The 15,397-nt window shown below is 39.5% G+C and overlaps 1 protein-coding gene across 2 annotated transcripts in view; it reads right to left on the bottom strand.

Moving 5' to 3' along the window:
* LOC134350430 (apoptosis-stimulating of p53 protein 2-like) overlaps positions 1–15,397 on the bottom strand; it is a 107,938-nt gene that overhangs the window by 7,537 nt on the left and 85,004 nt on the right. For both annotated transcript variants that reach the window (XM_063055616.1, XM_063055617.1), the window contains 5 exons: positions 10,755–11,572; positions 9,706–9,843; positions 8,503–8,636; positions 1,106–1,272; positions 752–951 (listed from right to left, as the gene is read on the bottom strand). In XM_063055616.1, the coding sequence (XP_062911686.1) occupies positions 752–951; positions 1,106–1,272; positions 8,503–8,636; positions 9,706–9,843; positions 10,755–11,572 (1,457 nt within the window). The remainder of the gene's footprint in view (positions 1–751; positions 952–1,105; positions 1,273–8,502; positions 8,637–9,705; positions 9,844–10,754; positions 11,573–15,397) is intronic.

Here is a 15,397-nt window from a genome sequence, read left to right as displayed (position 1 = left end):
AGAGTATCTTTCATGATGTAATGCTTAGTATGGTGCCAAGTCAGAAAGCCAGGAAATTCCTAGACACAGTTCCTAAACACTTATAGAATATCATGTCCCTGGGTTGCTTGTGGAGGCTTATGAAGCAAACATCAGTTAGTTTGAATGTAGAAATTCCTGAAGCAATTATAGTTTAGTGGAGCATGGTATTGCAGGTGGACATCAACTAACAGTCACTCTCTTCCTCCAATTCTAACAAGATCCCAACAGCCCACTTAAATGTACAACATCTATCAATGAGGACAAGGATAAGCAGGTGCACGCGAATATCTAGGTTCCCCTGCAAGTCACACATCACCATGATTTAGAAATACATCACCATTCTTTCACTGCTATTAGGCCTGAAATATGGAACCCTCTACCCAACCATGCTGCACAACCAATTTTTTGAAGACAATTCAGACTGGGTAATAATTGCTGACTTTGTCAGTGACAGCTGTATGACCAACAAAACTACTATCAGTCAACCTGTGGAACCGACAACCGCGGTTGCCCAGTCATTACTTCCCGCATCTTAATACCCAAAAATGGAGGTTTTATTGCTTCAGAAAATATAAGTATGGGTTCAATTGTTTGCTTCACATCATGGGATTAAGTTATTTACATTGAAAATACAGATCACCATCTTTTAAGTTATTCAACAGCATTTAATCACTATGGTAGAGGAACACACTCATTTAGTGACTCACTCTAATCCTCACCATAAACTTACCCCAAGTAAATTGCGAGCTACGTATCCTTCACCTTCATTTAACCGTGCCCACCACCATTCAATTTCATTCTCATCTTCTCGTCGAATCACTGACATACAGTCACCTTCCTTAAATGATAATTCATCTTCATTTTGAGATTCATAATCCCAAAGTGCATATACTATGCCTCTGTTCATTATACCCATCTTCTCTTGCACACCTGAAGGAAGAAAATGTTTATTTCAGTATTTTCCTATTTCCAGCAGAAATTATCCCACATTTAAGTTATGCCTAAAAATTATTAATAGGTTTATGGTACAAGGGGAAAAACAGGCAGAGTAGTGAAATCAGATGGAACTTCATTTTTCACATACCGTACAGAAATTGTGAGCATTGGACATAACCGTCCTCCATCTCCTCACATTTATCAGCAGCAGTTTGTAGGTCACTGTAGGTTGTAGCAAACACTGCTGCTCCAGATTCAACTAGGAACTTGCAAACTTGCACATTATTACAGGAGGCTGCACAATGCAAAGGAGTCCTAATAGGGATATAAAGAAATGGTAACATTAAAAAAATCTCTTTTGTGGCCTTTTACCTGCAACAAGCTTCGTCTACCAGAAAGAACAGTAAGTTAAGAGCTCTTCCATGCATATGTTCACAATAACTCATTTGACACAATGAAAGTGTCAATCATTTCTAAAATAGAAAGTGATAGCACAGGAGAATAATCTTTGGCCCAGTGCAATTTTATAAATCATTATCTATAGTTTTCTAATTCTTTTCTACTTCACAAAGCAATATCATTTTAATTTTACAAACATCCCAATTCCATAAAAGCACAAGATATAGGAGCAGAATTAGGCCATTTGGTCTATTGAGTCTGCTCCGCCATTTCATCATGGCCGATCCAATTTTCCTCTCAGCCCCATTCTCCTGCCTTCTCCCCATACCCCTTCAATCAAGAACTTATCAACCTCTGCCTTGAATATACATAAAGATTTGGCTTCCACAGATTCATCTCTCTCTGGCTAAATAAATTTCTCATCTCCATTCTAAAAGCACGCCCCTTTATTCTGAGGCTGTGTCCTCTGGTCTTAAACTCTCCCATCATAGGAAACATCCTCTTTATATCCACTCTGTCAATAGGTTTCAATTAGGTCACCGCTCATTCTTCTGAATTCTAGTGAACATAGGCCCAAAGCCATCAAAATGCTGTTCATATGACAAGCCATTCAATCCTGGAATCATTTTTGTGAACCTCCTTTGAATCCTTTCCAGTTTCAACACATCCTTTCTAAGGGACCCAAAACTGCTCACAATACTCCAAGTGAAGCCTCACCAGTGCTTTATAAAGTCTCAACATTACATCCTTGCTTCACGAGGACTCCCAAGTCCCTTTGCACCTTAGTTTTTTGTATTTTCTCTCCACTTAGAAAATAGTCAACCTTTTCATTTCTTCTACTGGTGCATGACCAGACACTCCCGACAATGTATTCCATGTACCATTTCTTTGACCATTCTCCTAATCTGTTTAAGTCTTTCTGTAGCCTTTCTACTTCCTCAAAACTACCTGTCACTCCCCCTATCTTAATATAGTCTAAAAACTTTGCAACAAAACCATCAATTCCATCACCCAAATTATTACATATAACACAAGAAGAAATAAATCCCAACACAGACCCCTGTGGAACATCACTAGTCACTGCCAGCCAACCAGAAAAGGCTCCCTTGATTCCCACTCTTTGCATCCTGCCAATCAGCCACTGCTTTATCTGTGCTAGAATCTTTCCTGTAATACCATGTGCTCAAAGCTTGTTAAGCAGTCTCACATGTGGCATCTTGTCAAAGACCTTTTGAAAATCCAAGTACACAACATCAACTGATTCTCCTTTGTCTATCCTGCTTGTTATTTCTTCAAAGAATCCAACAGATTTGTCAGGCAAGTTTTGCACTCGAGGAAACCATACTGACTACAGCCTATTTCATTATGTGTTTCCCAGTACCCATAAACCTCATTCTTAATAATCTACTCCAACATCTTCCACTGAGGTCAGACTAACTGGCCTGGAGTTTCCTTTCTTCTGCCTCTCTCCCTTCTTTAAGAGTGGAGTGACATTTGCAATTTTCCAGTCATCGGAAGCCATTCCAGAAACTAGTGATTTTTGAAAGATCATTACTAATGCCTCCATGATCTCTTCAGCAACCTCTTTCAGAACACTGGGGTGTACATCATCTGAACCAGGTGACTCATCTACCTTCAGACCTTTCAGATTCCCAAGAACCTTCTCTCTAATAGTGGTAACTTCACACACTTCATGCCCCTAACACCTGGAACTTCTAACATATTGTTAGTGTCTTCCACAGAGAAGACTGATGCTAAATACTTATCCAGTTCATCCGCCATTTCCTTGTCCCCCATTATTACCGCTCCAGCATTGTTTTCCAGAGGTCTGATACCCACTCTTGCCTCTCTTTTACAATTCATATTTCAGAAGAAACTTTTGGCATCCTCTTTAATATTATTGGCTAGCTTACTTTTGTATGCCATCTTTACCTGCTTAATGAATTTTTTTTAGTTGCCTTCTGGTTTTTAAAAGCTTCCCTCTAACTTCCACTAAATTTTGTTCCCTTTTTGGCTTTTATGTTGGCTTTGACTTCTCTTCTTAGCCGCAGTTATGTCATTTTCCCATTAGAATAGTTCTTCCTTTTTGGGATGTATATACCCTGTGCCTTCCAAATTGCTTCCAGAAATTCCAGCCATTGCTGCTCTGCTGTCATCCCTGCCAGTGTTCTTTTTCAATCAATTCTGGCCAACTCCTCTCTCATACCTCTGTAACTTCCTTTACTCCACTGTAATATGGGTACATCTGATTCCAGCTTCTCCTTCTCATTTCTCCCCAAGGGTCCTTTCATCCTAAGCTCTCTGCTCAATTCCAGTTCATTGCACAACACCCGATCCAGAATAGCTGATCGCCCCCAGTGGGCTCAACAATGAGCTGCCCAAAAATCCATCTCATAGGCACTCTAGAAAATCCCCCTCTTGGAATCCCGCACCAATCCAATTTTCCCAATCTACCTCCATATTGAAATCCCTGATGACTACTGTAACTTTTGGCATGCAATTTCTATCTCCCATTGTAATTAATACACCATAACCTTACCACTGTTTGATAGTCTGTAATACAAACTCCCATCAGGGTCACAACACTTCCAACCCTATGTGTCCTCTTTCTAATGACTTGATTTCATTTTTTACCAATCCCCTCTGCCTTCCTGCCCATCCTTTCAATAGAATGTGCATCTTTGAACATAAAGCTCCCAGCTATTGTATAATAGTGTTGGGCACATGGCCAAGTGGTTAAGGTGTTCATCTAGTGATCTCAAGGTCGCTGGTTCGAGCCTCAGCTGTGGCAGTGTGTTTGTGTCCTTGAGCAAGGCACTTAATCACACATTGCTCAAATGTCTGTGTGAGGAGTGGCGCCCCACACAGACTCCCAATCTGCGCCTTGTAAGGCATGAAAATGCCCGACGCAGGCCTCTCATGGTCTGAGTCAACGTTCCCCTAGTGTATAATATTCTTTCACTCATGATTTGATTGCTTCTGCCATATTTCAGGCAGTGCATTCCAGCTCATAACCTTTTTCCCTAAAATTCTCATATTACCTCCAGATCTTTGGTTAATACTATCAAAGGTTTTGTGTCATCTATGGACTATTCAAATAACACTCCTGATAATCTTAATCATAAGAATGAAAAGAGGATGTGCAAATGTTAGAAATCTGAAATAAAAACAAAATGCTGGCAATAATCAGCAGGTCAATCAGCATCTATAAAAGAGAAAGAATTAATGTTTCAGATTCTGAATCTTTGGTTAGAACTGGGATTAAGGCAAAATGTCTCAGACTTGAAGCATTGTTCATTTGTACTCCAACATATGCGGAGTGCTTTTGACATTTTCTTTTCATCCAGATTATGAAACGTATTTAAAATGATCTGATGTTTTCAGTACTGCCAAAGAAATACCACTTCACAATTCCTTCGGAACACAGAAAACTATCATTCACTATTGTATCCCACTTTTTGTCCCTTGGTGGATTCTGTATCCACATTGTACCTTCTGGACATTGTTAACAAGTTTATGACATTTTGAGATTAAAATATTCCATCTTTATCAATTCCCTCCATTGATTAAACAGCCTGATCAATCCTCACATGACATCTCTAACATTTCCATGCTGATTTTTGTTATTTGAATGTTCTACTGATACACATCCTCTCTTTTAAAAAACAGATGCAATATAGATATTCCACTAGACGCAACACAATTTCCACTTTTGCTTCCCATCCAATCCAGTCATGTTGATCTTGCTTATTTGCAGATAATCAGGTTCATGCTCTATTTTCCTGGGAATCTCTGACCAGAAAGGGTTCTCCTTTATTGACACAATCTTCTCTACAGGAGATAAAGTGCTTTTTAGCTCCTCATTCAACCTGTTTCAGAAAATATTAATTTTGGTCAAACAAGTGCACTTTTTGACTAACCTTTTATTATTAAGTAATGCAGAAAGCATTTTTAAAGGACCCTAGCTTATTCTCACTTCTTTGCTTATTTTATTTACACTTACACATTTTCACGGGTTCCTTAAGGTTGTTGTAGCCAAGGGTGGTGATGGGGACAAGCTCCCACTACTTATTAAATGCTCCCAATGACATGCACCTCAAATAGCTTTTGACAAACAAGTCCAGCTCCTGGCCTTCACATGTGGCTTAGCTACAGAGCCCAGCAAAACCGTTTCTACTAACAAAAGAAGGGATAAAGGCAGGTTACTGATGCCTTAAAACCAGTCACTTTGGGCAGATGGGGTTGTCAGCTCATCTAGAAGGAAAGCTCACATCTCAAACCTTCGCTGTCTTGCCGCTATAACACCCTGGGAAAGGTTTCACTGCTAATGTAATGGTCTTTCTGTAGCAGCAGTGCTTGGTTCATGGTTAGAGATTTGAAATGTGAGCCATCCAGTGAGGGGAGTGTTTTTTCTGGCTGTGTGCCTGACACCGAGGTGATCTGGGGCTTTTGTTCGGCAGAAGATGGAGAGAGAAGATGCCTGAAAAGAGAGGTCATGGACATCAGAAAGGAGTGGACTTGGAGTGGGGCGTCGACGAAGCTCGGGGAAATTGATGGAGGGCCAGGAGAAGGGAAACCCTGAGCTCCAACTTGTGCACATTAAAATGGGCCTTCTTCTTTTTGTTTTACTTTACTAACCCTTTAGTCAAATTAAGAATTATAAAGCTAAATCATTCAATTGCATATGGTGTACTATCTGTTATTTCGCGGTACTGATTTGTACCAGGATAACTCATCACGCAGCATCCACCCAAACAGGAGGTTTCACGCCTTACGTTCGGTGGGACCAGAGATGGTCTTCCCTAGACTTACACAGCCGACAGAACCCAAGGGTTACACTTCTATACCCACTCATGGGGAAGGCTTCAGAAGTAAACCCAGAGGGAAAAATCTGTGCTGGAGTCCCTAAGGAAGGCCTACATTGAGTTCAATCCTGACTCCTGCAACGCCACTGGTACCAAACTGTATTGGTCTCTGTCGTTACTTTGGGTTCATCAGATGCATGGAGAGGAGAAGTTTGCTACATGGGCACCAGCTTGCTCTCCATAGCGTACTGCCCATGCAGTCAGGATGCAATATTCATGGTCATCTCTGACTGATGGAGGCCCTCACCTCACATTTCCACAAAAACTTGCCCAGTCAAATCATTGATGGAAACCATTAGTCTCTCTGTAACAGGTACAAGGAAACTAGCAATCCAAACACAAGTCAAAACTCATGCCATCAGATTAATGTTGTCAGGCAAGAATATGGGATCCCTCGCTTTCATTTCATTTGAGTATTTGATAAATATTTGGGTATTATTAACAAACTTGGTCAAAATACAAATATACTGCAGAAATTTGTAACACTATGAAGTTAAGCACAGCAGTAAAATTTGAATACCATCAGCTGGAAGCATTTCATTAACAGGGGAATGTTGTATTCCTATACAAAAGGCAACAAACTCTCAAGCCTTGTGTTATTCAAACTATTCTGCTTTCAATAGCAAATTTGTCCCAGTTTTCAACTGTACCACCAGGTGGAGTAGCATCATATAACCAAGCATTGAATGAAATGTTGTCAGGAAGGATCTTACACACCTCCCTTCAACAATGAAGCTCCATATTTACAACCCTGGAAAACCTCTCAATGGAGGCAAAATCAAAGATGAAATTCACCATTGCTGACACATTGAAGGCACCAAGTTTGGTCAGTTGGAAGGGGTATTTGAAGAGAGTCTAAAATTGACAGAAAAATCAAGCTTTTGGGTATCAGTGATTGTTGTCCATCTGGACCTTGACCTAGATTATCTATGTACAGCATCATAAAGCACTGGAAAAATACCACCAATGTGGTCTCTGCAGAATCCTCCAAACTTGATGGAACGATATGCAAACCAATGGCAGAGGTCACTCCTAGGCCCAGATTTCCAGTAAATGTCACAGTGAAGTCCTAACTGAATTTACTGTGACGTTTGCATGCCTGGCACCAGACTCCTGATACTGACACTTTATTCCTAACTATGTCTTGGGAAGAGATTAGCAAGTGCACAGGAGAAATGATTCAAGGATGGGTTCAAAGACTCCTTGCAAAAATGCAAAATTTCTAATGACTCCTGGGAACTTTGGACCTTGACTGTTCAAAGTGGAGAAGCAGCATTAAGTTTTAGGTTAAGCATCAGAAGCTCACAGAGGCTTTATGAAAGCAGAAGCGTACTACCACACAACCATCCACCTGCTCTGTCATCCACTATGTGCGGAATAATGTGGTTCCTACAGTGACCTCATTAGACACCCAAGTAACCATAAAACTGGACTGGAAGCAAATCATCCTTGATCCTGAGGAACTACCTATCAAGACGAAAAAAAATCACCCATGCAAAGCCCACCTGGCAATAAAGCTACAAACCAGAAGAAACGCATCTGGTATAGGGATAATATGGAATGGATTTTTTCCATGAGGGAAAAAAAGCAAAATAGATAATGACAAATTTTCATTCGTAATTCCTGCACGTAATCATGGACAGAGGAACTCTGGCGAGTTGTTGTCTGCGACCTATGCCCCAGTAGGGGTGATGGGCTAAGAAGAAGCAGCACAAGATTTGAATTCTACTCTATATTAAAAAGTTCATGAATATGAACATTATTCTGTTAAGTTGCACTTTAACACAGTAGCTGTTAGATTAAATGTATTTCCTCCAAAATATGAAAATTACTACACAGTGACCTATAATGAAACTGATGTATGTAAATTGTAATTATTCTCACAGTATTAAAATACAACCGAGCTTTAGTGTATTTGACAAACAAGACTGCAATCTGATTCTTGTACCGGTCTCAATCATGAGATGAACAATTATGTTAAAATACCTGAAGACAGCTCTGAAATGCTTGCAGTGAATACCCAATCTGTCATTATTTCAGTAGTTTGCTTGAATTCAACTGGAATTTCTTGTGTCAATGCAAATATTTCAAGAAGACAATGCAACTATATTAATCAGTTTAAATACACTGGAAATAAAATTAAGATTACAGATTTGTTTTTGTTTTAATTCTCTTATATGCTGTGAAACTATTTGCAAAGTCATTTTCCATAAAGTTGGCATTTAGATTGCACCAAGAATGTTACAAAGTAGACCAGAAACAACATTATTCTATAACTTACCATCCATCACTATCTGCTGCATTAACATTTACTCCAAACTGTACTAAGAACTTCACAATTTCTGTATGGCCTGCACACACAGCATTATGTAGTGCGGTTATTCCTTCATCATTTGGTTGGCTGGGATCTTCCACCTGCAAAAACGATAACAAATTACAATATAAAACCATAAGACCATAAGACATAGGAACAGGATTAGGCCATTCAGCCCATCAAGTCTGCTCCACCATTCAATCATGGCTGGTCCCTTTTTTCTACTCCTCCTCAACCCCAGTTCCTGGCCTCTCCCCACAACCTTTGATGCCATGTCCAATCAAAAACTTATCTATCTCTGCCTTAAATACACCCAATGACCTGGCTTTCACAGCTGCATGTGGCAAAAAATTCCACAAATTCACCACCTTTGACTAAAGAAATTTCTCCGCAACTGTTTTGAAAGGGCGCCCCTCTATCCTGAGACTGTGCCCTCTTGTGCTAGACTCTCCAACCATGGGAAACATCCTTTCCACATCTACTTTATCTAGTCCTTTCAACATTCGAAAGGTTTCAATGAGATCCCACCCCACCCCAATCCTTCTAAATTCCAGTGAGAGAACAATAGAACAAACCATTTTTTTTCCTGAAACCTTCTTAGTACAAATGAACAAGCAATTGCATCAGAATTCATGGTTACTGGAAGTATGATATTCTGGAAAACTTTCATGTCAATTAGGAACCTGCAAGCTTGAAACTTTTGGAAAAAAATTAAGTGTACTGTCAATAGTTAAAAAAAATACAACCTGGATGTAATCAATACAAATGCAAATGTGTCTTCAATTTCAGGACAATGGGTCACTCATTTTATAACATTTAATTTCCTGTTTAAGTTTACTACAGAATTCACATTGGAAAACTACTTCAGGAAAAGGAACATACAATAGAAAGAAAAAATACAATTACTTGGTTCACTTTTCTTTTGGAATTAATTACAATCAGTGCTCCTTGATCAGCCAAATGATGCAGATATATTCACAAGTAACAAATGGAGGCATAGTATTTGGCATAGAAATGAAAAAACAGGTACAGGTTTACAGATATCAAGTATTGGGATACACAAGAAGTTATATAAAAAAAACTCTCCAGTAAGGTCACTAAAACTACACACTGATGCAGAAGAAGCTTATGAATGCTGGACATTAAGGTATACCAATGGATTTAACATACCTCATAGATGATACGCTGGACTAAATCAAATTCACCTTCCAGAGAAGAATCAAGCAGTAAGGCTAGAGGATTGAACTTTACTCTCATACCATGACCTATACGCTCTGATCCCACCTTTTTCAGATTTGTTCTTTTTCCCTGAAGCAACAAAATTTATATAGATATTAAAAGCAATATCAAATAACACTTACTAAAAAGATCACTCAGGAGCCAATGTACCAGATTCTTTGGAGAGATTTACATTTGACCAATTAAACAATACAAGTTAGGGAGATGCCAGATTTGATGCTTGGCATTTGGTAGGACACCTGAGGCAGAGCTATACAATCAGCCTCAATATCCAAAGAAAAAAGGAAGTTTTGCAAAAGTTTTTACAACTGTTAACATTTATGCAAAAATTCCCCTCCTGAAGCATATGGAAAAGGCAAGGGATACAGGAGAGTCTTGCGAGACCACGGATCTGTGCCTGGAAAGTCTTCACTCTCCAGGGCGCAGGCCTGGGCAAGGTTGTATGGAAGACCAGCAGTTGCCCATGCTGCAAGTCTCCCCTCTCCATGACACTGATGTTGTCCAAGGGAAGGGCATCAGGACCCATACAGCTTGGCACCAGTGTCGTCGCAGAGCACTGTGTGACTAAGTGCCTTGTTCAAAGACACAACATGCTGCCTTGGCTGGGGCTTGAACTCACGACCTTCAGATCGCTAGTTGAATGCCTAATCACTTGGCCACGTGCCCAGACAGGAGAGTAGAGTTCTGAGTTTAACATTTAACCTCCAAATACAGTTAAATTATATAGTAAAAAAATTTAAATTATATAGTATTTGGCTACTAGATAGGTAAACATTTTTCAATTGTTGAGCATACTTTTGAGAAATAAACAGTATTTGGGGGTAATCAGGCAAATTATTTAAATTTTAATAAAATTTAAATTGAGTATGGTGGAAATAAATTTTACAAACTGCACATCCAGCATATATCTATTTTATATACCCAGAAGTGATTAATGAGTCCAATATTCGAGTAGGGTTTCTGCAGTAAATACTACTCACAGGTGGCAGGACTGTATGTCCAGTAATCTCAGGTGGACGCATATTATAGCTATCATCACCAACAGCGTCATGATTACCAGCAACAGGATAAGGAGGTGGTGGGTAAGGAGGATATTCTTCTGCTAATTCCTGCGGTGAAAGTGGGCTCTCCTGATTCGGTTGCTCTTCCACAGCAGGTAAAAGAGTAGGAACTACGAGCTGTCCTTCCAGAAAAGGAGCTGAGCTTCCTGGGGAAGTTTTCACAAGTTCTTCAGCACCTGATACCTCAGTATCCTTTTTGACACCTGGTTCTGTTTGATCTGGAATTTCTACTGTTGATGCTGTAGTCTCATCTTCCACTTTAGCACTGACATCTCTGCTTTCAGTTATGGTATTCTCTTCAGCTGATGAAAAAGCAGGTTGTTTTGGTTGATAGAAAGGCATTGGACTAGCTGTTTCCATTGCAGCCAGTGTGGTACGCTGATAGAGCAGCTTTTGAATATTGGGTCCATTTGGTCCTTCAGGCTCAGTAATGGAGCTACGCTTCTTCAGTGGCCTAGGTGCATTGGACAGTTTTTTCCTTAATGCCTCCAAATCAGCATCACTCTGATTTCGATATGGATTATACATAAAAGGAAGAAGCTTCGTGGGGCTCAGCGGACGAGGAATGCGCTCAGTCTCCGAGTGGTCTCCAAGAGATGTAGCATTATCAGTCTCCGATTCAGGGCAATCTGGTTTGTCTTGACTCTTTAAATACAGAGTATTGATTTCCTGGTCAGCTTGAGACTGATTGTTTATATAATTCTGTGAAGATGCAGAAACCACCGGTTTGCCATATACTGCAATTAATAAAATAATGCAGGATTCAGAGATAAGATACAGTTCAGGTCAACATGAAAAAATATTTGTATATGAATATATTCATTGTAAGACTAATTTCGGATGCATTTTCTTCCTTAAATTTAAACTATGAAATCAGTTTAAATACTAAACAGCAGGACCAGCATTTCACTGAGGATTTTGGTCATTTTTCAGTTTACACCCAAATCAGTACCTTTCCTTTAGTCTTTACCGATGCAGACTAAAACTGCAATACTGTAACATTATATGGATGTGGAAATAAACAGAAGCAGACAAACACTGTTTATAACAAAAACTTGGCTTGAACAACCATTGACAAGATTCATTTTTTCCTCCAAAAGGAAACAAGCTATCACATTGCTCATACAAGAAAGCTTGCTCAGGCTGACCTGGAATCAATGATGAGATGGGCTTAAGTGAAAATTAACCTTTGTATGTGCAAATTACATCTGATATACAAATCTATGTTTCAATTAAACTAGAATGAGGAAATTGGAGACAGATGGATTGAATGCTCTGGTAGGGATAAAACATGTTGGGGAGGGGTGTGGCATCCACTGATGAGCAACATGGTTTATTGCAAATTTTAAAACAACTACTACTTCGACTCAGACCTAGGGGGCTGGCGTCGGGCAAAACAAAGTAACAGGAAAATAAATGCAAATAAAGCAAGCCTTCTTTATGAACAATAAACCTGGGATTATTGTTGAATTTGAGACCAAGCTGAGATAAAATGAAGCAAAATCTAATGACAGAGGTTCTGAAACTACAGAACCACCAGATTGGTCACTTAGTTCCTTTGATGTAGCAAATAAGTTATCAAAACTTTCCCCAATGTACAGCAAAAAAAAGGTGCTGGAAGAACTCAGTAGGTTAGGCAGCATCTATGGAGGGAAATGATTAGACATCGTTTTGGGTCAAGTCCCTTTATTTGGGTCTAGATGAAGGGTTTCAACCTAAAATGTCAAACTGTCAATTTTTTCTCCATAGATGCTGCCTGTTCTGCTGAGTTCCTCTAGTGCCTCTGTGTTGCTCCAGATTCCAGCAACTGCACTATCATATGTTTCCCCAAAGAAAACTGTGATTCAGCTACATTTCCTAATTGCTATGAGACAAAATTGAAGTCAGACTATTTCGATTAAGGCCAAGATTTTTTGCAGAATACATTTTCACTTCAGAGTACCTAAGAGTTAAATAACTATTTCATACGACTACAGAACTTTCGCAAAAAAACCCTGAGGTAAACATAGCTAATTACCTTAAAATATTTAGCAGGAGGAAGGCAAAACTTTTTAATTTTATTCAACAGGCACAGATCATCTCATATTGCATTTAGATTGTAAAAAAGCACAAATATAAATACATTGCTATGATAATAATTACATTCCACAGCAAAGCTAGAAGGGAAAAAATGTTTGGCAAATACATTATTGTTACTTGCATCATTTTTCAGATTCTTGGCACCTGTGAGGATTTGCATTTTAAACCAAAGGCTGATGTTTGAAGCTTTGCATTATCTGTGGAATGAATGAGTCAGAGGGCTGAATAGTGAAAGGACAGACAGGCAGTTTGCAGGTTATGAACTTACGGACACCTCTACATATGAAAGAGTCTCATAATATTATTTAATTCAGGAGTTTGAGTTATGCATGTAGCTTCATTCCTTTGAACAGCAGAATTAGTTTTATCCCTTTCCCTCTCCTTTTCATAATTATCTTTCCTTTATTAGTCCTATGTGCTATTCATTGCAATTCTGTGGTGGTATGGTTACCATGTAGTGATCTTCGTGTATTTTCCAACACACAGACAAAATCAACTTTTAGATGTCTCTAAGAATGAAACCCATTTGTTACATGCCTGTACAAGTCTAGAAATATTTAGAGGCAGGGCAGAGCATGATGTGGAAAGATTGCTTTAGTGACAGACAGAATCCTGGATCAGTGAAAACAGAAATGTTGCGGGTTAAGTGATAATGCTATACAGAATACAGGCAGCAGAATCTTGTTCAAGGTGATGGATGAAAAGTAAATAACCTTCAGAATCAGAACCAGGTTTGTTATCACTAACGTGTCATGAAATGCGTTGCTTTGTGGCAGCAGTAAAGTGCAAGATTTTTTTTAAATTACAAAATAAATAAATAGTGCAAAAGAGGAATATGAGGTAATGCTCATGAGTTCAAAAGACAATTTAGAAATCTGACTGCACAGGGGAAGAAGCTTTTCCTAAAACGTTGAGTGTGTGTCTTCATGCTCTTGTACCTCTTCCCTGATGGCAGTAATAAGAAATAATGGAATTGGTTTGTTACTGTACCAAGATACACTGAAAAGCTTGTCTTGCATATTGTTTACACAGATCATGTACACAGTGTATTGAGCTCCAATAGGGTAAAGCAGTAGCAATGTAGGATAAAAGGTACCAAAAATACGCGGTGTAGGTAAATGATAAGTCCAAGCCCGGCTTCAGGCCAATAAAGCAATCAGGAAGAGCAATTATATCAAGCTAAGTACATAGTTCACAGCCAAGACCAAAGAACAGTCCTTCTAGTACTGACTTTAAAAAAAACCTCAACACATTCCAAATATGCAGTGTGTCATAACAGAGATATGCAGTGTGTCATAACAGAGACTCTCCTAAGGAAACAATGGCAGTTAATGCTCCCATGGTGATTTGATGGCTATTTTCATGGCATCATTATCTCCATGATATGTTATGTATGATCATTTCAACAAACTAGAGAGATCAAAGTGAAAAGAATGGAAAATGTACTGTGCTCACAATTAACTGGATGTCAACTGCACAAATGAGGTACTTCATTTGTGGCATTGCTTGTGGCATAAATCAATTCTAGCCTAATGCATTTATTTACTTACAGATATAGTTTGGTAGCAGGCCTTTCTGGCCCAAAAGCCCACACTGCTCAGTTACATCCATGTGAACAATTAACTCAACCTGCATGTCTTTGGAATTTGGGGAGAAAGCAGAGCACTCAGAGGAAACCCACACGGCCACAGGCAGAATTTACAAACTCCTTACAGACATCGGTAGAATTGCTGGCGTGGGCCATCCCAGTTTGCCTATTGCCACAACAGGTCAAAGGCAGGTGAGATTTCGCTGGCCCTTCACTCTGCTCTGGATCAGATGGACAATAAGAACTCATACATCAGGCTGCTGTACATCAACTACACCTTTGTCTATAACACAATCATGCCATCCAAATTCATCATTAAACTTCAAAACCTGGGCCTCTGTACCTCCCTCTGCATCTGGTTATTCGACTTCAGCAACTTCAATCTGTAAGGATGGGCAACTACGTTTCCTTCTCACTGATCGTCAATACAGATGCACCTCAAGGCTGTGTGCTTAGCTTCCTGCTCTGGCCCCCATATATAGCACAATGGCTAAGCACAGGTCCAGTGACATACAAATTTGCTGACAACACCACTATTAGATGAATCACACATGATGATGTCACCAGAGCAAGACTTGGTCATGTGGTGTGGTGACAACCTACTGCTCAAAGTCAGCAACGCTAAAAAGCTGATTGTTGATCTTAGGAAGGGGGAAGTATGAACATTTACCTATCTACAATGGGGGACTAGGCAGTAGAGAGTGTCAGCAGCTTTAAATCCAAGGTGCTAACAATCTGATAAGCTGTTCTGGGCCCAGCACATTGATGCAATCAGAAGTATATTTGCGTCTTTACGTCTTAGTAGAGCAAGGAGATTCAGCTTGTCACTGAACACTCGAAGAAACTCCTGCAGATGTACTGCTGAAAAGTATCCTGACTGATTATATCATAGCCT

This window comes from Mobula hypostoma, chromosome 8 (assembly GCF_963921235.1).
Source record: "Mobula hypostoma chromosome 8, sMobHyp1.1, whole genome shotgun sequence".
Classification (NCBI taxonomy): domain Eukaryota; kingdom Metazoa; phylum Chordata; class Chondrichthyes; order Myliobatiformes; family Myliobatidae; genus Mobula; species Mobula hypostoma.
This window is presented reverse-complemented; position numbering and strand designations above follow the sequence as displayed.